Source organism: Balaenoptera musculus, chromosome 1 (assembly GCF_009873245.2).
Source record: "Balaenoptera musculus isolate JJ_BM4_2016_0621 chromosome 1, mBalMus1.pri.v3, whole genome shotgun sequence".
NCBI lineage: Eukaryota > Metazoa > Chordata > Mammalia > Artiodactyla > Balaenopteridae > Balaenoptera > Balaenoptera musculus.
In genome coordinates this window covers 161,948,134-161,972,694 of record NC_045785.1, presented here as the reverse complement: position 1 = coordinate 161,972,694, position 24,561 = coordinate 161,948,134, and the positions used below count along the sequence as shown (strand labels likewise).

General features: G+C 35.5%; 1 protein-coding gene across 9 annotated transcripts in view; it reads right to left on the bottom strand.

Moving 5' to 3' along the window:
• ENAH (ENAH actin regulator) overlaps window positions 1-24,561 on the bottom strand; it is a 153,274-nt gene that overhangs the window by 38,825 nt on the left and 89,888 nt on the right. For 5 of the 9 annotated variants that reach the window (XM_036830684.1, XM_036830693.1, XM_036830645.1 and 2 more), the window contains one exon: window positions 1,313-1,397. In XM_036830684.1, coding sequence (XP_036686579.1) covers window positions 1,313-1,397 — 85 coding nt within the window. Of the gene's footprint in view, window positions 1-1,312; window positions 1,398-6,236; window positions 6,294-24,561 lie in introns of all 9 variants that reach the window. The other 4 variants (XM_036830638.1, XM_036830652.1, XM_036830671.1 and 1 more) reach the window with 1 other exon arrangement.

Below are 24,561 nucleotides of genomic sequence, written 5' to 3'. Positions count from 1 at the left end.
TGTTCAGGATTTTCTCCTGGTTCTTCCTAGTTTTCTACAAATGTGTTACTCTCAATAAAACTATGATCATTTTTTATTAATTACTTTTCCGTTTGGTGTGTGAGAGACAGCATACAATTTCTAACTCTTGGAATTATTCTAGTATGTTTAAAACTTTCAATATGGAACTGAAATAAATGATCATATTCCTTAAACTTCCCTTATTTCTACAGAAACTTAATTTTATTTATATCTGTTACAGCATCACTCTAAAGAGCAGAAAAAGAGTTTCACCAAATTTGGAGGCTAGTTCCAGAGTGATCTAACTAAATATACAGACGGTGGCAAAAACGAAATTCACTTTAAGAGATCCTGGAGGGCCTTCCTCAAGAGCTAAGTAGTTACACAGCAAAGCAACCAACACAGAACCATAGCAACAGATTCCTTTGACCATCTGTCAGGGAAACATGACACATATATTAAGACAACATAAAGAATATGAAGAACATTTCAAATATGAGGTCCAAATCAAAAGTGACAAGAAAAATTGCTGACTTGCCATGGAGCAAATGCCTCTCAATTGGAAAAGTCCATCTATAAGATGGTTATCAATTCCCCAGAACAAAACAGGGTGCCCTACTAGTAACAAAAAGCAGTATCAACATCTCTAAAAAGTTTTAATTTGTTTAAAATGGGGCACCTGGTTTGACTAGCTCAATTTTAGTTACTGAATGTGACTGAATTTTACAAAACTATTTTGCTATAAAGTAGCCTCTAATTTAGAGACTCTGGGTTAATTCAGAAAAAACTACCCCTAAATGAGGCTGTATTATAATTTCAAATGTATTTCTAAACTGCATTGAGATAATGAAGATGTTATTGATTTCATTCAATCACAGTTTAATCATAAACAGAATGATTCTGTATTCCATTACTATTCCTGTTCAATATTCAATGCCTTATACAAACAGCCAACACTATTTCAACTTTCCAGTCATGTGACAGGCATAATGATCACAGATTAATTTAACTGCTATAAAAATAAGACTGCTTGAAGTGTAAAGACATTTTGTATGCTGTTAAGAGTATTTAAAATATTTTAAATTCACAAGTATGATTTTTACCAAAAAAGCATATATGAAATTTTATAACATCTTTTGTCCAGCCTATTAAGAATCTGCTTGATTATTAACAGTGATTCTAAAACTTAATACAACAATAAAAGTTCAGACTTCCAAATGGCTGATGAGACATAATCTACTTTCAATATCATATGTTCACAGATTGGTCTTCCGTAGTAGAAAGGAAAGGTGCAAATAACTTGTGAATTTACCTTCTTTGAATTTCCAATTCTTCTTGTGATGGGCCATTCTGAACTTGGGCAGGTAGTTGTGAATTTTGTCTAGGCAATGTCGGCCCTAAAAAGGGAGGGAAACATTATAGATGAACATTATCTTTATATTGCACTGGATAGAGGAGATAAAATCATGAGAATAACATAAAACCATCACATATTTACAAATGTATCTTCTTTTTGTTTAGCAAAATAAAATATAAGCTTCATATAACACACAGCAAATGAAAGACTGCAACATAATACTGTCATTATCTCCAGAAGGCTTACTTGAAACAAATGGAAAACATCAACAATAAAGGAAAAATAAACATTTATATATGAAGAGCTTGAGTAAAACAAGTGTTCAATGAGCATCTGAATAGGCACCTAAGCTTGACGTTTCTAAGACAATGAGACATTCTCTTTGGGGTACTTATTCATGAAGTGGAGAGGGAGAACTTAAATGAAAAATCAGAATTCAAAAAACTCACCTAAATAGAACACTGGAAATGAAAAACAGGAGAGAGAGAGCATGAGAACCTTATTACTAGACTGATGCATGCTAATGCATTTATCAAATTTGCCCACTTTAAGTTGCCATTCTTATTTAATGGCCTGGCATTTCCAGCACTGGTGAAAACAAACATTTGCTAAACTTCCATATATAATTAACCTACTTCTCTGAATTTTTAATGTAACACAGGTAATCATAATAACTTTTCATTTGGGGTAAAAACAAAACAAAACAAAAAAAACCTGCGTTCAAACCAACATGGTTCTGTCATGAGAAACTAATGACCATTCATTCCCACATCATATAAAATGCAGACCCATTTTTAGCATCTCATAAAGAAGGCCACTAAATAATGGGACATTTTAATGTCACTGGATATAAAAATTATGTGTCATAAAATGAGATAAATAAAATACTGGACCTAATATACAATGCCTATGGTTACAACAGAACAATCTTGAAACCTAATCCAGTAAACAAGAGAATAAAGAAACAGTAGTTATCTTCCACTCTTGGAGAGAAATATATGAGTAATGATACGCTGCACATATTTGTGAATTCTAGTGTGCCAGCAAAGGCCCCTAGCAGACAATTTGAAAGTGTTTTGTAGACCACTAGTATAAAAAACAATTAATAAATAAATGCTTCTATGTGCTAAAGCAAACTCTTGTAATCTATGAGTTAAAAGCACAAAGTATTTCATACTAGTGGAGAAGATTTCACAAAGAGAAGGATAAGGTTCATTAGAATATAATACAGTACTTTTATATCCCAAGTGTAAAAAAACAAATAATTTGATCTGAACTTACCTACTAAATTTTCTCCTCATCTCTTTACACATGTTTTTAGATTAATCATTTAATTTGTCCTCTGAAGACAAATTAGATGACAACTGCAGCGATATTTCATTAGATTTCCTAAAAGACTCTGCTATTTTAAGAGCCACATAGAGGAAATATAAAAATATATTAACCCCATGTAATCAGTAACAGCAAAAAAAATAAAATAAAGCTTTTAAAATTAAAAGTGCACTTAAATGTTTGCATAAATGAAAATATGTAATGTGTCTAGGAGACAGACTGGAATTCTTTCCTTCTTTTGGATATTAACATAATGATATAAAAATAGACTGTCATATTAAGCCATACCCTAATGTTTAGTACTTTACTTGTCTCTTCTGGTAGAGGAGGGGGACATACAAGGTGGGAGGGTAAGTGTGAGAAAATATAAACTATTTGGGGAAGTATTTTCCAAAGTTATATTTATCCAAAAATATTAAATGTGAGCATTTAGCATGGGCAACTCACAAGACCATCATGGTTTAACTAGTTTTAAAAACAATGTTTGTGTACTTAAGTTAAAACTTCATGCTACTCAAATAATTAAGCAGTGAATGTCAGTAGGTAGATTTGTTTGGCATCAATCTCAAAGAATTCGATCCTACTAATTCACATCTACATCAGGCACTGTAGCTCAACAATAATATTAATAGATTAAATTCACCAATTAAAATCTCTTGATGTAAGTTTTAACTCAAATGCATAAATTCAAGAGAAAGATGTCAAAATTTTAACTCACTCCTACTGATTTTATTTAAAGGTGTTTTTTTTTAATTAAACTGTCCAAAGTTTGATATAACTCACAAAAAAATCTGAATGTGAGAAAGGTTTCTTTTAGCAATTTATAAAAACTATTTTGGATTTTTTTTTAATTTAAAAGTTTACTCAGCAAGCTTGTTTTAAAAGGAGGTTTTGAAAATGTCGGCAATATTTTCTGGCTGATATTATTAATTATAAAAATAGTTTACTACAAGGAAGATCCTTTTAAAATGGGAGGAATCCAAGAACAACTGAACAACTCTTAAAATTCTTTTCTACATGGTTTCTTGGTGATAGTGGGTTATTTGTCTTCCCAAACACCTTCTTTAACTGGGGGGCAGAAGAGAGGACGCCTTCCCCTGGCATTTTCTCACATCCATATTTAACCTGGTTATTTTGTTTGTTTCTTCTTCATCAATGTTGTCAACTAACAATAACAAGCACATTGAAATTCATGTGCATTTAAGAAATAATATAAATATACTGTGAGCATTAAATAAAAGTGTCTTAGGTAAATTATGAACTTCAGGTACTCAATTATATTCTTCATTCTTGTCAGACATTCTACTGGGTTATACAATTGTTAAATTATACCAAAGGCACCACACACAACATGAAGCAGCAATTAAGATTAGGCAAGGCTGTCAGCTGCCACTGTATTTTCTGGAATATAACTATTAGTTACTTCACATAGGTCATATGCCTACATGAGTATTTGTGTTCTCAGAGAATGCAAAAAAGGTACTTTCCTAACCAGTGGGTAAGTAACAGTATTTTATAAGCATCACAGGGTGCTTAACAGCTCTTTTGGGGGAAAAAAGGAGAAGGGACAAGTGAACATGCTTTGTTCCTACTATTGTATCATAAAGAACAGTAGCTACATGAGGGTTAGTTTTCTCTGTTCTATTACCGCAGCCAAAGACAATGGTTGGTCTTAATTTGTCCTGGCTAGAATTCATATAGCAAAGTATGTAAATCACACGTTTCTAATAAAGAAAATGTGTCCATGTCACTGATATGGTATCTTATAAATGATGGAAATCAGAATAGAATGTCTCTCTAAACCAGGAATGAATGGCAGTTCAGTCTTGACTTCAATACTGAGTTTTGGCTAAAGCATATTTCACTTATTGTCACATTTTAATTTTCACAGACCTAGTTTCACACTTAGCCACAGACTATTTAAAACACAGGACTAAAAGACAAATAGGTGTTATTATACACAATACAATCAAGTTTAAACTTAGCAATGTGGTAATTATATTGTTTGTACACAGTTAAATCAATTAAACATACTACTGGGGGAAACTGCTTTTTAACACATTATTTTACAACTTAAAAAATTCACCTTTATGAAGGCCAAATCAATCTTTTCTCTGCAGTTGGCTAAACTCTATTATTCTGCATGTGGAACTCCACATATTAAGTAGCGAAGTATAGAACATCAAGTAGGTTTTCAAAAGAGCTAAAAAGAGTCCTAATAACACAAACACAAACAATCACTCATGGCTAGTTCAAAAGACCGCCTGGAAGAACCCCCAGGAGGAGGCAGAAAAATCAGAACTAAAAGTTACTAATTAATCACTTAATCTGTAACGATTAATTAAGGAACCTGAGAAGGAGTGGAGAGTTTATAAGGAGCCGCACAACAGGCTCACTGCTGTAACTGTCACCTGGAGAGATCGTAAAATAAAACCGCAGGTGATTAAGAAATGCATTAGAATTTTCATTTTTGGAAATGTATAACACATGCTTCTTTGCCTAAACCAGCAAGTATATCAATCTTAAAACAATTCTCTTTATAGGTAAAGAAACAATATTAGTAATACTGAAGGATCATATCAAAAACTCTGATGCACATGGATAAAGTACATATACACAGCTGAATTGTTTATATAAAATTTTAGTAGTATATATCATTTTATCTCTCATAAAACAATCTGGCCAGCCAAGGTATACAGTAGTCAAAAAGGTATATATACGAGTTTAAAAAAAAAAAAAGGCTCTAAGATTTAAAAGTCACTTTTTGAACTTGGGTTTTCAAATCAGAAAGTTTTAGGATCAAATGAGAATAAAAAGAATTCAGATGTGTGTGTGTTGTGTATATGTGTACATATATAGATACATCCTAGTGTAAGGAGAAGGATATGCATGTACCTGATTAACTGTAATGTGGAACGGTTAAGTGACATAACCGGCTTGTCCATGCAAACGACACATATATGTGCACATGTGTGTATATGAGCGTGAGAGTGAAAGAAAACACTCTATAAGCCTGAATTCACTCCTAAGCCACAGATATCTAACCTACTGAATAAAGGAGGCTGTCAATCAGAAATCAACCTATTAATAAGAGCTCACATCTGCCTTACAACATGTACACCTGAAAATTAATTCAAGTTAAGCAAAAGCTCCCTTCCAATAAATCACATTTATATTCCCCAAAGCATATTAAGATGAATATAACTTTTCCCCTTAAATTCTAATTTAAAAAGACTGCTCTCAAACAAAATAGTTAAAAACAAAAACGAACAAACAAACAAAAACCTCTCTCATTCATGTTGGAAGAAGTGAACAAGAATTAGTTCTGAGATCCTAATTCTAACTAAATCCTTACTAAGAAGCCAACTCAAAAGCTGACCAAATCACCTACATGAACCACAACAAATATCACAACATAAAACAGTAGCTTGCTGTGTATCCCAAATACCACAAACCAGACCATGGCCTAAGGAAACAAAAGTTATGGAAATGCGCAAGGAGTATGTACCACAGCTTGAAAAAGTAATGTAAACATAATGTTGCTTACCACAGAAAATACATCGCAAATTAGTGCTGTCCTGGGTAGCAGTAACTTTGCTCTGGGCTGCAACAGACACCTTGGTGTTAGAAGCTTCAAAGGACAACGGGGCCATCTGAAGAACTTCACATAAACTAAAAGGTGCTTTGAAAGGTTCAAAACGTATTACACATACGTCCTAGCTAGATCCTCATTCTGGAAACTCTGTAATTTAATAAAAACGTATCCTCTTTAACATAAACTTGTTAAAAATTTTTATGTGTAATCTTATTTGTGGAAGAAACCCTATAATAAGCCACAGACCAAATGATGCATTTATAGCTTAATTGTTTCCTGAGTTATACAATCAGAGAATGCAATCGATTTGCATTTTACAATTATCTTAAAAAGTAAGTGGACCTGAGATACAGGAAGTCAGATCTATGGCCATTAGTTAATTCCATGATAGCTACCCTCTTTTAGTATTGCTCATTTAAAAGAATTTGCAGCTGAAAAAAATTTAAGGGAAATGCTTAAATTAGCTTAACATGAGATGAACTCATCTCTACTAGTTGAAGACCAAAGCCATTTTACACAGCCTCCAGCAATTAAAGTGTTATATATTCATTGATGTCAAATAAGAATATCTTCATTTTTCATCTTTGAAAAACAGCAAAACTATTCATTGTTTTATCAAGCCACATTTTATTTTCCTTTTTTCTTCAATATGTATATATGCATACGAATTTGACAAAATCTTGTTAAAAAATGCGTGGCCACCTCAAAAAACCATTTAATATTTAGGTTGCCTATACTAAAATTTACCTTAAGTATTAATGAGGTAAATTCTCTTTAAGTGAAAAAATTCAATGAGAAGGAGATGATAATTTATGAAAAGGGGAAAGGCTTTTACAAAAGCAAGGTGACACTCAAAACTGGGGTCGGAAAAACAAAAATTAAATTTCTTTTAGTTTTACATTAGTGACATTCAAAACTTTACATCAGTACTTTTCTATAAATAAAATACTACAGAAATTCTTTTCAGCATAGGAAAGATTTTCTCTTTCCACTAGTATTAATCAAGAAACAATAAACAAGTTAAAAATATATTGACTTAAGAAAGACTACATAAAGGCAAACAAGACAGTAATTTAGATTTCCCTTAAAACTGTATTCTTAAATAATACAATTTATGCTAACTAAAAGTTTGCATAGAATCAGAACCAAACCAATTTATATTTAAAGAATGCACACCTGAAAATGGTAATAAATCTTAAATAGGAGAATTTTTTATTGTTTTTTAGAAATTAGATTTAATATAATCCAATTATGTTTAAGCCTTGTTTTAAAGATATTAAATACAGCAGATATTTTCAAACACAAAATAAATAAGATTGTTGAATGTCACCTTTCCTAAGTACTTCCACCCACTTAATCAATTATTATTAAAGTCGCATGCACAATATTTACAGTAATGACATAAAAAAGACCACAGGCATACATATAAAATGTCTACTAGCCTAATCAGATCATGCCAAAGACGATAAACCATTTAGAAGATTTTCAATAATTATATTTTGTTTAAACTTTTTAAAAAATCTGTCTTACCGATGTTTGTAAATGACTACTTCTATAAAGCCTTTATTAAATAAACATGCCTAGTCTTCAGGTTTTACCCTTCAGTTCCTTTCATTCATATTTAAAGGAGGAAAAAAAAATACGGAAAATATTAAAAACTTACAGGAAAAACCTGAGAAATTATCTCGTCTCTGACAGCAAAGAAACTGCCACATTCCATTACCGATCATTTTGGTAAAAAGTCATCTGACAATCCTCAGAATTCAGGTAAAACATTACTACCACATAAGACCCAAAATCCCCAATCTTCTCACAGTTTAAACTATTATGCAACATTCTTGCACTTGGTATCTTTAAACATATTCTTTCTACTGACTTTTACTTCATACCATCCCGTAAAATACTTATCTAAATTCTGATAAGGTTGCTTGAGTTCTACTGCAGTTTGCATTTCCCGAAGATACTAAATTATTCATTCCATCATATGCATAAGGCTAACAGCACTCCCTGCTTAATACTGATGCTGTTAACTCTTTCTTCACTCAGTTGAGGGAGGAGGGTGGAATATGGGAAAAGAATGTTCAGTGTACAGATTGAGTAAATTCAGTTAAAAAAAAAAAGACACTTCTCTTTAAATCAGTGTATTAAAATAGGCTTACGGCTAAGAGAAATAAGGATGCACCCTAAAGGAAAGCATGAACTAAAGAGGTTAACTAAAGCGGTTAAGATGCATCAAACAATCAAAACTTAACATCTATATTAGACTTCTAGAAAAGAAAAAAGACCATCCTTATGAGCTACTCTGACCTTGAAATAGTCTTGTCATGGTTGTTCATTTATTTCTAATATAGTTTGTAAAACAGCTATCCCTCAGGCTTTTCCCCGCCTTTTAACATCCTTTAGCATTAGGCATTTTGTACAAGCAAGGAAATACACAAACTTTGGGTGAGATATTAGTAGGAGAAAATGACAGGCTGTCATTTGATTGGTATTACTGTATTTTATTGCAATATATAATTACTATAGTAGACCCTTAGTATTCACATTTTTAACATTAGAGGTCTCCACTACCAGGAGTTAATCTCAAAGAAATTTATAATGAAGAAACTACCCAGCTCAGCATTTTTTCTGAGGATTAAATGAGATAATGTTTGCTTACAGCTGGTTTTAATTTGATTTGTGCTCTCTGGAAAGCTGGTCTGTTGAGTGAGCACAGCATAGCATGCAAATTAGCAGTGATCATACTTCTGACCATCATTAGGGCCCCAGGTATTATCCTCATGATTGCAAAGTTCTACTATAACCATTTTTGAGAAGGCATGAAAGCAAATGTGTTTTTGTTTGTTCTAAGGTATATAGAATAGAATGGAAGAAAACACTGCAGTGGTATGGTTGCCTGTGTTCAAAAATAGATACCATGGAGTATAAACTGGTGCAACCACTATGGAAAACAGTACAGATACTCCTCAAAAAATTAAAAATAGAACTACCATATGATCCATCAATCCCACTTCTGGGTATATATCCAAAGAAATTGAGAACAGGATATTGAAGAAATATCTGCATTCCCATGTTCAGTGCAGCATTATTCACAATAGTCAAGATATGAAACAACCTAAGTGTCCATCAACAGATAAAGAAGATGCAGTATATATATATACACACACTGCAATATTATTCAGCCATAGGAAAAAGGAAATCCTGTTAGCAGCAATATGGATGGACCTTGAGGGCATTATGCTAAATGAAATAAGCCAGACAGAGAAAAAACAAAGACTGCATGGAATCACCTGGATGTGGAACCTAAAAAAGCTAAACTCACAGAAACAGAGAGTAGAAAGTGGTTGCCAGGGGCTGGGGGGTGAGGGAAAGAGAGAGAGGCTGGTAAAAGGGTACACATTTTCAGTTACAAAATGAATAAAGACTGAAGATCTAATGTAAAACACGGTTGAAAACATAGTTGATAACACTGTACTGTATAATTGAAATATGCTAAGAGAATAGAACATAAATGTTCTCACCAAAACAAAACAACCAATCAACCAAACAAAAAAAATAAATATGTGATAGATGTGTTAATTAACCAGATGGAAGAAATCCTGTCACAATTTATATGTGTATCAAATCATCATCGTGTACACTTTAAACATCTTACCATTTTATTTGTCAATTATACCTCAATAAAACTGGGAGGAAAAAGGTACCATATTTGCAGGGCACTGTGCTAAAAGACATGAGAATTACAAATAGTAAATTTTATTCAAAGTGATGATAATTTTAAAGTGGCATTTTAAAACATTTTCAAAAGAATTTCAAATTTTGTTTTAAAATATATGCAGTTTTTAATAAAGGAAAATCGTTATATATCTCAAAAAATGAGGTATCATGTATCTATAGCCACATGTGAAAAAAATACCATCATATAGAACTGCTCTCTTTTTTTTTTCATTACTGAATCTTAAGCAAAACTATTTATATGACTGGGTTTCCCCGCCCCTCTTCATTTCTTTAGTTCTCCCCCAACTTAGGGCCTCAAATGCATTTTATTCCCCTCTAAGCAAGAATGAAAATGGCTGCTAACAGTTGATAAATTGCTGATAATTGATTAGGCTTGACTGGCAATAGCATCAGTCCAACATCTGTTTTGAAGGCCATTTATTTTTAGATGTGGAATGAGTGACTGTCTCCAGTTAAAGAAATGGAAAGAGTCAACTAGAAGTTGAGGGGTTTATAACTTACCAATCCTGCCATATCCTAACACTTCTAAAGGTAAGAGTAACCCGTGTCCCGCATTCATTTCTCTGTTTCTTCCTCATGAGCATAGATCAAATCCCCTCACCATCCCCACCCCCTTCTATTTCGTTACTAAGGCACTATTAAGTACATATATGCTCAGAGAAAACACCACATTCAGGTAGAATGCACTTTAACAAAGATGATTAGCTTATTACTAGAGTATCTGTTAACTCTCTAACCAGAGCTGTTATCTATTCAGTTATGCAAACCAGATATCTAGGGCCCTTCCATTACTACTATTTAACCTATTTCCAAGTCCTGTTAATGCAATCTCCTCATTGTTCTCCAAACTACCTCCACTGTCACTCTTCATGTTCCATGATCTCTTGGTTTTCAAAGTGGGATTCATATATCCCAGAATGCTAAACATACCCTACGGTAGGAGAGAACATAGTAGTACTTCCATTTCTGTTAATTTTTTTCTCATTCTTTTTACAGTTCTATTTTTCATGTTTTACAATGTATGCAATATGTCAACGCCAAACATATACATAAGCTATAAATACACGTGCATTAGGAGATAAGCTCAAAAATTAAGGGACCACCAGCCTAGACTATTAAATAAACTGTCCATTCTGATGTTGTACCTCTCCCGTTCCCCACAGCAGCCAGTGATACTTCAATAACTAAACCAGATCAAATCATCTCCCTTAGTAAAATCTCTTCAATATCTTCCCACTGATCTTAAGATAAATAGCAAACTCCGGTGCTTTCTCCCCATGATGTGGCTGTGGCCTAACTCATCCAATTCATACTTTGTTTCTCTCTACACTCCAGGTACATTGGTCTTCCAGATTTTCAAATAAGCTATATGCTCCTCCTGCTGCAGGGCCTTTTTTACACATGCACATGCCTTCTGCCTGTGATATTCTTCTCTTGGTCAACTAGTATGCTTCCTTTTTGTACTAACTAGAACTTTCTGGCAGTCAACACTCAACTGGAGTTACTATTAGCCCCCAGACAACTAATATAATTATTTCTCCCTCCTTCACTCAGAATTCTTATTTCCTATTTCTAGTTTTATAATTATATATGTTTTTTCCCAGTTATCCACTTCAAAAAATTTGAAAGGAGATAATAAGCATAAGTATAAAATTGGGTAATACCAAATTTTCTAAGAAATATGAAGAATCTGTCTAAAGACTTAGGAGAAAAGTTTTCATACATTAAAATTAGGCAAAGTGGTACAAACTTATATTCAGACAAGAAAGAAAGTGGGAGACAGAGAGAAAATAGATGTGTGACATCCTACAAAATGAAAGTTTGGGGCGGGGGGGATGATAAAGGCACCCAATTCCATGGGCCAGGCTCATTTGGGGGTGGTGGGCAATCCAATGAGATGAGACCACCTCAGATCATTTTTAAGGAAACTCATGCAATTTTGCTTCCTCATCCACATGTAAAGAGCTGAAATTCTTTTAACCAAGAAAAGTGTTTTCATTCTAAAAGTATAATACAGAAATTTTCAAAGACCATGTCCGTTCTTTCCTACTTTTGTAAGAGAAAAAGAATTAAGAGAACCAAAAACGTATGCAGTTCTAAGGTAATGCTCTGGGATGTGGGAAAAAAGTGAAGGAAGGACAATGCTGGGCAAGAAAACTGAGCCTGGGGACCAAGAGAATAAACTTCAGAGATTTCACAAATGGCCAAGCATTCATCTCTATCTACATTCAATTTGGCAAAGAAAACTACTACACAATTCTACTTTCACAATTTACCAAGTTTTTAAATGTTGGGTTTTTTAAACTAAAGAATATGAGGAGGGCTTTCTGCTTTGGTTGTAACCTCCTTATTTAAAAAAAATATTAAGTACTAGTCATTACTTTCACTGTATACCATACTCCTACAACTTTAACACACAAACATCAATTGTGAAAATAAGAAAGTCAATTGTTAAAACTTAGAGAGTATGCCTAGATACATGAATACATGCTTTCTTATAATGACTTACTTTTCAAACTGCCATACATGATACCTGCTACAAAATATATGAACCTTGAAAAAATTATGCTAAGAAGCCAGTCACAAAAGATCACACACATATTGTATGATTCCATTTACATGAAATGTACAGAACAGGCAAATCCATAGAGACAGAAAGCAGATTAGTGGCTGCCAGGAGCTGGGAGGTATGAAGGAATGGGGGTGGGGTAAGAGTAGGGGTGGTGATAGTGACTTAGGGGCACAGGGTTTCTTTCCCATGTGATGAAGGTGTTCTAAAACTGACTGTGGGGATAGTTGCCCAATTCTGTGAATATACTAAGAACCACTGAATTGTATACTTTAAATGGGTAAACTGTATGGTACAGTAAAGCTATTAAGGAAAACAAAAAGTGCCATGTCATGCTTGTATTCTTCATCTTAGAATTGTTTATAACATAAAGCTGAAAAATATCCCAGTGCCTATTTATTTTCTATTACGGAAAATATTAAAGGTGATTACCTCTGGATGGTGGAATTTTCTTTAAACATTTTTTTAAATTCATTCATTCATTCATTCATTCATTTATGGCTGCATTGGGTCTTTGTTGCCATGCACGGGCTTTCTCTAGTTGTGGCTAGCGGGGGCTACTACTCTTCCTTCTGGTGTGCAGACTTCTCATTGCGGCAGTTTCTCTTGCTGCAGATCACGGGCTCTAGGCATGCGGGCTTCAGTAGTTGTGGCATGCAGGCTCAGTAGTTGTGGTGCACAGGCTTAGTCGCTCCATGGCATGTGGGATCTTCCGGGACCAGGGCTTGAACCCATGTCCCCTGCATTGGCAGGTGGATTCTTAACCATTGCGTGGATGGTGGGACTTTAGATATTTTTACTTTCTTCATTATGATTTTCTGTACTGCTTAAACTTTTATAATAAGCATACAACTTTTTAATCAGAAAAAATTTTTTCGCTAGGAAAACAAAATGCTGTGCTGGAAATCCAAGGTCTACTGCCCAGAGCAGTTCTTGTCGGGTGGAGCTCCAACTGGCTCTAGGTTCTGACCAGAGAATTGGATGTACACAATGAAAGAAGTGACTCGATTAATAATACCAGCATGACCCCAAGTGTCTGGAAGGACTACAGAGCCAGCACCTGGATGTCCCTTCCAAACACTAGAGCTGGGCTGGGAAGGTTCCTCTGCCATCATGTTATTTTTCAGGAGGAATCAAAAATCAAAGGCATTTCTTAGGTCATGACTCTGAATACATATCCATTCAGGATGGTTCATCGAAAACCAGGCCTGTCCTAGTTAAACCAGGACAGCTGTCTACTTCTCCCTGGGAACCCTACTGCCCTTGCCCTTCTCATTTTCTCTGGACAATAATTCGTGATACTTCATCAACGAAACCAAGAAGCAACTTCTATCTAAAACAACCCCGGACAACCCTAACACTTAAATGACAAAGATGTCCACATTTACTTTTGGAAACTCAAAAATAAGTAAAATTTTATTAAAAGAATAGTTTTGATGAATATATAATAAATTAGATAAACTGGGTTTGTTTACCTCATATGGGGTTTACGAAATAGAATTAAATATAAATAAAGTTATTGGTGTGGGCTGTCAGCAAGTACATAAAAATAAACTTGTTCTACAAACTAAACATCATTAACTTCAGTCTCTGAAATGTAATTATATCCATAACAATATGTATCTTTATTTCACTACTCTAAAAAATATGACTCATAATTAGTAGGTCTAAATTTGATATGACAATTCAAACGTGAGGGTGTGTTATTTAGAGGAAACATCAAATATTCAGACAAAGAAAGAAAATGAAAAAAGCCATCAGCTATGTGGTCAAACTTATAAAAATTAAGGAAACTTTAAATTAGGAATGCCATATTCCCACTCTTAAGAATCCATAGATGTTACCCGATAAAGAACAACTTCTTCTGGAAAACTGTGCACAAAATACTTATTATCGTATTTTAAATGATATTCTTGGTAATATTTTAGTTCAACCTGTATCCTATGTCATTTTACTTTCTTCATTAGACATTTTCCACGTTAAATCTTAGCCTTCTACTACTCATTCTCTAAAAATGAACTACAAAAGCAGCAGTGATACATTGTTATTTAAAAACAAAACAGGGGGAGGGGAAAAAGAAAACTTCAATACCAGCTAGAGCTCAGAAGGAAACACACTGTAAAATACCAAAACTGGTAGAGCCTAAGATCCTTCCAATTTATTGTGAGTTACTACTTTATATTGCGTTAGAGTCAGCTGTCTGCCTCACTAGACTTCAAGATGCTCAAAGGTAGTATCTGTGCCATACTCATCTTCCCATTACCAGCAACCAGCATGGAACTTGGCACATTGTAGGTGACTGATAAATTTATTTAACTAAATAGGAGTTTTACAGAATCAATGTAACTTAATCAGAACTCGCTAAAGGCCTACTATGTGTTACAAGTACCTTTACATATAGCAATCCATCTACATAATGCAAATAGGAGAGAATAAATATGAGAATGAATGAATCTGTATATAATTTTATAATAAAGAAGCAGGAGATATATACAAGACCAGAAATATTTAAACAAAAGTCAGGGAAATAAAACCGTCTTCAACTGAAAAAACACCTTTATGTGGATGGGTAAGTGGGGGTTCCTATAAAGCCTTGTTCAGCATAATATAAAGAAATCCCAGAACACCCAGGAAATCTATATCTGAAGTTTTTAATGGACTATAAGGTTGAGATCCCACAAGCTTCCAGGAAAAAAAAAAATCAACTCTTTAAAAAGCAAAGAAGGGACTTCTCTGGTGGCACAGTCGTTAAGAATCCGCCTGCCAATACAGGGGACACGGGTTCGAGCCCTGGTCCAGAAAGATCCCACATGCTGCGGAGCAACTAAGCCCGTGCACCACAACTACTGAGCCCACACGCCGCAACTACTGAAACCCACGCCAACAGAGCCCGTGCTCCACAATGAAGAGCAGCCCCCCTCGCCACAACTAGAGAAAGATTGCATGCAGCAACGAAGACCCAACACAGCCAAAAAACAAATTGAAAAAAAAAAAAAAAAAGCAAGGAAAAAGCCTGGTCCATAGCCAATTCCCAGTGTGAAGAAATTCAGGTGAAGGTAAGTTATTTCCCCAAGCCTCATGACCAAAAAGCATCAGAAGGCAGGGCACAAGAGAACTGTTAAAGGGAGGGGTGACTCTAGAAAACAGGGAGGTGTCTTTAGAAAGGCAATCTGGCTGTATCTCTTCCGGCAACGACTTCATGCTGAATTTGTTTTTTAAGCAAGTCAAGACTCCACAGGCCGGCTGCAGGGACCATAGCATCACTATTCACAGGGAGATAAAATGCACAGGAAATACTTACGGGAAGTTTTAAATGACACTTGTTCAAATTCATACTTTAATGAATAAAAGGGTAAATAAACAGTGGCAGAGAAATAAATAACTGCTGGACTAATCGACAATGTGGAAATATCAGAGAGTCCTGAAAACCTAGCTCTTATCTGTGTTATGATACTTGAAAATAAAACTGTACTACCCAAACTGAGGCCAAAGTACCTACTTAAGAGGGAAAAGATATAATTCAAGCTGAATTCCCAAAAGAATAGTATCCCTTTGGAGCAGAAAAACAGTTATAGCTTCCTAAGAACAAAACTCTAGAGACTCAAACATCTATTCATGTAAATAATACTATAAATTACTACTACTGTATTAACTATATTTGAGAGCTGTTTATATATCTTAGTCCAGATTAATAAGATTGTAGGGTACATTTTAAAATGTATGTATGCATATATCTTTTGGCCTCTGGCAGAAGGAGACACTGAATAATTTGATCTTTATGTGCAAATAAAATTGCTAGTAAATGTCACTGTATTAGGACTGTCACTAACCTTGGTTCTGCCAAATTTATTTATACAGTCCAGAAATTATCATTTTAAAGTGTTTTTGAAAACAGTAAGTCCCATTGTGGTGAAAGAAGGAACAGAAGGTGCAAGGACCTGAAGCAGGGGAGAGTGCGTTTAGTTAACGCAGAGTCAAGAGGGGCCAGCTCATGAAGGAACCCAGAGCCCCGTTAAGAAGCCTGTACTCTATTCTAAGAGCAATGGAAAGCCACTGCAAGATTATTTGGTACACACAACAGAGGTACGCAAAAATCCACCCTACCTCCTATGAACATAAGGTCATTCTCTAGTATTATTTGCGAAAGACACTAGAGACCTGTTTCCTGGAAATTAATATCACCTATCCAGTCAATATCTTCAAATTGGGGATGTATGATTCTAAGACTTAAAGAAAATGTTAAATCCATGGAGACCAGTGACTTTAAATCTGAATAAGAAAAAAGTAATTCTTTGTTCTTAGTATATTGAATAGTATTATCACAGTAAAGATCAGGACAATATTTGCATAGGAAACTCCTCAATAAAAATACATTTCTTCCTACATGAATGGCACTTTCATAGCCAAATATCACTGAAAATTTCCAGAAAACAGCAGTCATTTGTTTCCTCACGTGAATCATCTCAGAAATTGCAAAAGCCTACAGAAATAGCAGGTCTACCTTAAAGGAGTTATTTCTGGTATCTTTACATGAGTAGTATGCTATATTTGCCTATACCACTTCCTAATTACCACTCTGTACCATGCATGGTACTTACACTGCCTTGCAGGTATGTCTGACCATGGCCTATCTTCTCTACACAACTGCTCCTTAAGGTCAACAATTTCGAATCATTCATTTTTGTTTACCTAGTATCATGTAACATAGTACCTTTATTAGGAGCACAAGTAATTCAGTTTACTGTGGCTTTTCCTCTTTTAGATGGGATCATCTACCTCTTAGGAATTTTTAATGGTTTAATAAAACAATGTCATAATATTCTTTATATATAAAAAGCTGATGTCAAAATACCACTATTTAATACCATCTTCAAAAGATTAATTAGAATTCTTCTATCTTGCCTAGATCATAAAAACAGGAATGCCCAATGTTAATTCAGAGGCACTGCACCAATGTGCACATGCTCTTTCCTGAATACAAACATGGACAACCCAACGGTACACACTCTCACTTACAGACTGATGAAAGCATGTCCAAAATTAAGCTGTGATCCTGAAACTAATATAATATTGTAATATACTATACTTCAATTGGAAAAAAATTAAGCTGTAAAAATTGGGCCACAGATTTGGCTGCCACTGTGTATTGTGATTGGTCTCATGAGAGTAGAAGTGGTTCCTGCAATTCGTGTCTTGTCATCAACGGACAAGTCAGATTCTATTCTATCAAAGCTTCTCCCTGCATCCCCGTTTAAAGACGAAAAAGTCCGACAAAAAGGTATCAGAGGGACTTCCCTGGTGGCGCAGTGGTTAAGAATCCGCCTGCCAATGAGGGGGACACGGGTTTGAGCCCTGGTCCGGGAAGATCCCACATGCCATAGAGCAACTAAGCCCGTGCGCCAAAACTACTGAGCCTGCGCTCTAGAGCCCACAAGCCACAGCTACTGAGCCCGTGTGCCACAACTACTGAAGCCTGCGCACCCTAGAGCCCATGCTCCACAAGAGAAGCCACCGCAATGAGAAGCCCGCACACCGCAACGAAGAGTAGCCCCCGCTCCCCGCAACTAGAGAAAGCCCACGTGCAGCAACAAAGACCCAACGCAGCCAAAAATAAATAAATAAATAAATAAATTTATTTAAAAAAAAAAAAAAGGTATCAGAATTTTCGACTGTTTAACAGCCAGCAAATGCTTCTCCAATTTATGGGCAACAAATATGATTAAAATTCAGGAATACAAGTAAAGTAACTGTATACAAATTACTAATCTCACACAGGAAAACACATAAATAATCATGGATGACATCCTCAGTTCACTGCAGCACCATTAATTAAATTTCAAGCTTACTGTAAAATAAGCCTGAAGAACTGAAGTCACCAGCTAGACCTGTAACAGACAATACATTAATAAGATGCCCAACTACCAGAGAAGCAGAGAAACAAGAATGAGAGACAGAATAGTGTCTGTCTGACAACAATCTTCAGGCTAAAATAACTTTCTATATGATTATGAGAGACAGAATAATGTCTGTCTGACAACAAACTTCAGGCTAAAATAACTTTCTATATGATTATGAAATACAGATTTACCAAAAAAATCTTGTCTCTTTTAGTTATTTAATCAATCCCACTTTGGAGCAGGACAATATCCTAAGTGCCACAACATAAGACTAAAGCTGTGCTTATGAAAAATGCAATATCAGACTTGAGTTATTGTCAAGCCAAAGCAGCTTTCCCAAACAGTTAGTGACTAGAAGCTTAAAAGTCATGAAGTAAATACTTTAAAATTCTTTTATTATAAATAAAAATTCACATATGAATATATATAATAATTCATATGTTAGAACAGTCACCCAAATCACTTTGCATAAGCACTTAGCTCTCTTACGTAACGCTGGCTGAGAAAGGCTGGGAGAGAGGCTATAAGATATGATGGGTAGGGCACAGGAACCAGAAGCCTAACTCAGTAGTTCCCAACCTTTTCAACAACTAGAAACCCATTTATTATTTTAACTAACCCCCTTGGACTCCATGTTTAGGGTGAACTTGTCCAAAGGAACTGTATTTATCATTAATCTTTGTTCTTCCATAAGTAAGCAAAGATATATAAATGGTCGTGTTCAATTCAGGCACTGGGACTATTGCAACTCTTCTTATCAGTATCTTGGCACAATCACAAGATCTTCAAAATGTCAACAGTAGTTAACTAGAACTTACTGGTTTTAGATAAATAAGCATCTCCACAAAGAGCTGACAAATTTAGTCTCAAACAAAGAAGCTTAATATCTGAGTTAGGAGGTACAACCTTATCACTGGAATGTATGATGTACATCGTTTATTTAGCTTTCCAAAACACTGAAAATTATCTCAGAACTCTATCAGTTGTTCTGTAGTAGCTTTGGGGGTAATAAGTTGAAAATCATTGTTCTAACCCAAACAGAATTATCTCCCAAGGAAAAGGGCATTCATATATAACGTCTATGCTAACTCTGTTAATAAATTACTAAACTGTGGGCTTAACATATTTGATCTCTAAAAGCTATTTACAGACAAAAACTGTGCCCATGTACCATTCTTTCTAAAACCTGGACTCAGGTTCACAGGAAAAATTCAATCTTATGCTGAACTACATTTTCATTTTTCACCTCTTTCTCCCAAACTACTGATTTTCTTCACATAGCAGAAATAACCTTAGGTTCCACATTATCTGCAAACAGATATGATACTCTCCCAGAGATCTCTACTGTTGCCATGTGAACATGGGCAGCCAGAATTCCTTTTTAAAGAAAAACTTACCTAAGGGGACGAAGCAGTCATACAATAGTGATTTCCTGTTGAAACGCACCTGATTCTATCACTGTAATCCCTCTCCTATTTGAATTTTCTTCTCTATTCTTACTATTTCTGCCTCCACTCAGAAACTTAAGGCTTGTCTCACGGCCTCCAGCAGCTCCCGTTTCAAACCACTGCTGGCCTTCTGAAGTACAGCTTTGTTCACGTCATTCCACTTGCTCAAAAACGTACACTAAACCTCTATCACCCACAGCTCTCAAAGGCCCTTCTTGGTCAGACCTACCTTTCTGACTTTAATCCCCACCAGGCCAATCAAACGACTCCTGGTCTACAACAAGCTCATTCTTTCCACTTTTGTACTCCTACGCTATTTCCTAGGCCGGATATGCCTCCCCCCCCCCACCTCATGTCCCTATGCCTGCATTTTATCTATCTTTCAAAATCAGCTCAAAAAGCCATCTCATCATTAACACTTCCCCCAATTGTTCCAGTGAAAAGAAATCTCATTCCCCTTCTCATACTCACACAGGATTTTATCTGTACCTCAGATATGACTTCCTCTTTTGGATTATGACTGTGTCTTAATCTCCTCTACAAGAGTAGAAGAATCCTTGAGGGCAAGATTTGAGTCTTATTTCCCCTTGCATGTATCCAAGGATGGATAAATTAATTGATTTTCTACAGGGGAGGAGGAACATAACATGGTATATCTGTACCAGGCAGTAAAGACAAAGAAGAGGTTGGAGAAAACTTCAAAGTCTCTCTACCACTTTTATTCCTGTAAGTAAATTAATCCACATGGTAGAATTTTCTGTGTATTTTTAAATGTTAGCACTAAAAAATAACATTCTGCTGTATAGTTTAAAAATACTAATGTCTTTATCTCATTTAATTCCCATGATATCCTAACGCAGGTATTCTCATGATCCTTTTATATAGTATAAGGAAACAGCTTCAGAGAAGGCAACCTGCCACCAGAGGAAGAGTCAACCCTGGAGTCTTTTACCTCCAATTTTAAGTTCTTTCCACCAAATCAAAATGAAGGACCACAAAATTTTACTAAAAACCATAAAACAAAAAGTAAATGAAAGTTCTTCTCTTTCCTGTTTTCTCACCTGAAACTGACTTCCCTCAAAAGCCTTTTAAAATATGCTTTGAAGATCTTGAATTGAAAAGCAGAGAAATGCAATAAAAAGAAATGGCCCGGAGGTCGGAAAACCCAACCCCCTTGTGCCTCCCTTTCTAGGTATATGTGACCTCAGGGAAGTCCCACCTCTCCATATCAGTCTTCCTAATTGGAAATTGGGGGTGACAGATTAACCTCACATTATTGTGGAGACTGAATTTATAAATGGGGAAGGGTGTGAAGAGGTAAGTTAGAGAAGGAAGCAGTACATGGCAGCACCCACAAGAAAACTGTCCCACCCACCCAACCCCCAAACCTGTTACTCATTTAATCCTGATGAACAGCTAACGCTTTATCTGTTTCAGTGTTACTTCTCCAGTAAGATTATTGATTAAGGAAAGCTAGAAGTGAAAACTATTATCCAAGACCACCTTTAGAATCCATCGTCACCAGTTGCCCAAACTGACACATCTGGTAATTGTCTTAGAACACCACCCTCTCCTCCCTGACTTGTCCGTTATGTCTCACAGATATAGTGGAAAGAGGCTGAATGCTAAAATTAAATCTGGGTACAAACGCCACTTAAGCCACTGTCTAGCTGTGGGCCCTTGGGCCAGGCCAGTGACCTTCTGAAAGCTCCATCATCTCTAAAGCAAGGATAATGCCACCAACTTTGCAGTGTTGTTATAAAGTTTATCAGTAATAAACGTGCCCAATTAGGACCTGCCACACAGCCGGTGCCTGATAAACAGATTATTATTCTTGCCTCAGAACTGCTTTAACGACTAAATGAGGACATAAGTAGAAGGCCTAGAACAATGTCTTCACAGGCACGGTAGGCACTGAATAAAGTTTGTCACCTCCTCTTCACTCGGCTCCTTTCCTCTTTATACCATGTCACTTCAGGCCTCATCGTTCTCACTGATATTATCACAGCGGCGTCCAAAACCCACCTCCATGCCTGCAACCACATGCTCACCAATCCATCACTTTTGTCCTGAAGCACAAACCTGATCACATCAAACATTTATTCAGCACCCTTCAAAGACCGTACTGCAGACCAGACCGACTTCATGAGTTGCACACCCTTCAGCAAGAATACAAGGCCCTTCCCTGTCTTATCTCTTGTGACTTCCCTCCCCCAATAGAAACTCTCGTGCCCAAGCCACAACATCACCTGCTTGTTTCCCAATTGCTCCAGGCTCTCATGCCTCCAAGCCAATCCAGAATGTTCTTCTATCACCTACTCATTCTTTAAAACATAGTTCAAGCACCACCTTCTCTTCAAAACTTTCCTTTACCCTAGAATTTTCTTCTGCATACTTCATTCACAACATTTTACAAACCGAATTCTAATTTTGCTGTGAAATCCTGGAAGGCAAGGGATAGGCCTTATCATGTTAGCTTTATTCCCAGTGCCTAGCACAGGACCTAAGCTCAAAACCTGTTTGATGGTTTCTGTGATATAACCTTAATATTGCTCCCATGAATACTGGCATTCTGGAAGAATGAAAAATAACTGTCACTATAAAACATATAAAGTATTTCTAGAAACTTTTTGAGATATTTTAAATCCATTTAATTCCAAAACATATCTCAAAAAGATTAAAAAATGCTAAGATAAAACTCATACAAATGCACACAGTGAAAGGTTTATCAGGCCAAGTTAACAGTTAAAAAAATGAATGGAATCTCAGTCTTTATAAATCTTTAATTACAAAGTCTAAAGAAAATTTCCAACAGGAGGATATCTTGCTTTCAATAGATATAAAACAAAATCCAGCAAAAGCAGTCTTAGTTAATGGTAAAATATTTTAAGGTTTTCCTCTTATAAAGGTATGCTTAACCTTGGTTCAGTAGAACAATAGTAGAATAATCTTACTGAACACTAATATGATTTTCCTTTTAAAAAAAAAGGAATTTAAAAATTATTTCCTTTTCAAATGACTTAAATCTTTTTCAAAATGAAATAGATTGTGCAAGTTCACACCCACCAATCATGAAAAGGACTGACTTTACATTTTATATAATCCATAACTATTATCTGCAAAACTGCTATAAATGTACTTGATAAATAATACAGAAATCAAAAATATCAGGCGGGATAACGCATTTTGAATGTACTTATTTGAGTCCATTTCCATTAGACAAAGGAAACTGATAAACTGCAGCTTTTGGTATTAAAAGAAAGCACTAATTCAGCTCTTCTTCAAAAATGTTAGAACATGTGACTTGTGTTTTTTAAATTCCAAACAGAACTCACTGTATTTAGCACCTCCTGTACTTTCCAGTATATTAGATACTTGCACATCAAGTTAAAAACAAAATAAAGGAAAACATTTCTGCCACCCACCCTTTTCATAAAAGAAATGGAAATATTAAACATGTACACAGAGCACCTTTTAAAGGTCAGTATGACGAGCTACAGAAAAAGCTGTTTTTTCTTAATTTAAAAATTTTGCTTGAGGATTTAGAGACGTGGGGGGCAAGGGAAAGAGGAAGGGAGAATTGTGTGATTTTTTATTTTGGCAGAGAAGATGGGTTAGTAATTTCCAAATCCTGCTCTGGGGTACATGGGTGCCCCAGTGGTTATGGGCTTCCAACTCCCACATTAATCAGAGAAGCTCTGGAGGTTTGTTTTTGTTTTTGTTTTGTGGGGAGGGGTCTGTATATGAACTGAGCATCTGAAAAAGATTTTGTTTGAACAAAGGTGTCCATAACTTAAAAATGCCTGAACACCACTAAGAAGGACTAACAAATATTCAACGAATAATACATTAACACCTAGTAAACAAAAAAGCCAGAAGCATTCAATATGGAAAACTGGTTTTAAAAAGTGACAAAACACTAAGTAAAAAAGACTAACAGCTATAGTTACTTTACCTTTATGAATAAGTTTGTTTCTTTTGCTTCTGATCAGAGATTTATGGGGTACAGTGTTTGCTTAGGGAGGGACATACAAGAGTTAAGCTTTCCCAACTTGGTTTTGGCAAGAAGAGAATAGATGGTTTTAGCAAGGAATTGGCTATGAACCCAAAGCAAACAGCTGTGGAAGGGGAAAAGGTGTTCAAGATGAGAGGTGATATTATTGGGTATGTTTGTTTAGGTGGATAGGAGGGGCCCACTAAATAACTCTGGGGTGGGGTACGTACCTATCCTACTTCAGAGATCTACAGAAAAGTTTGTATCCTTTCCCGAGGACACTTCTGATTCATATCATCTAAATCCTCCTGTGCCTCCACTGCCAAGCCAATTAATGCTACCAAAAATCAGAGACAGTGTTTAACTACAGTAATTTACAAAAACAGTCATTTTCTAAATAAATCAGATTATAAAGAACATCAGCCATTTTATATGCTTTCTTTGTCTTCTCTGATGAAAAAGCTACAGAACCAAAAGTTCCTTTGCCAGTGACTGGGGCCATGATGCAAGGAGATGGCTAGGATGGACCAACTTCTTCCACCATTCTCTCTCTTTCCTCAGCCCATGATAAGTTGAGACTGTGACAGAGAAGAGAATAAAGCTTCAAAATTATCTGAGAAGAATCTATTCA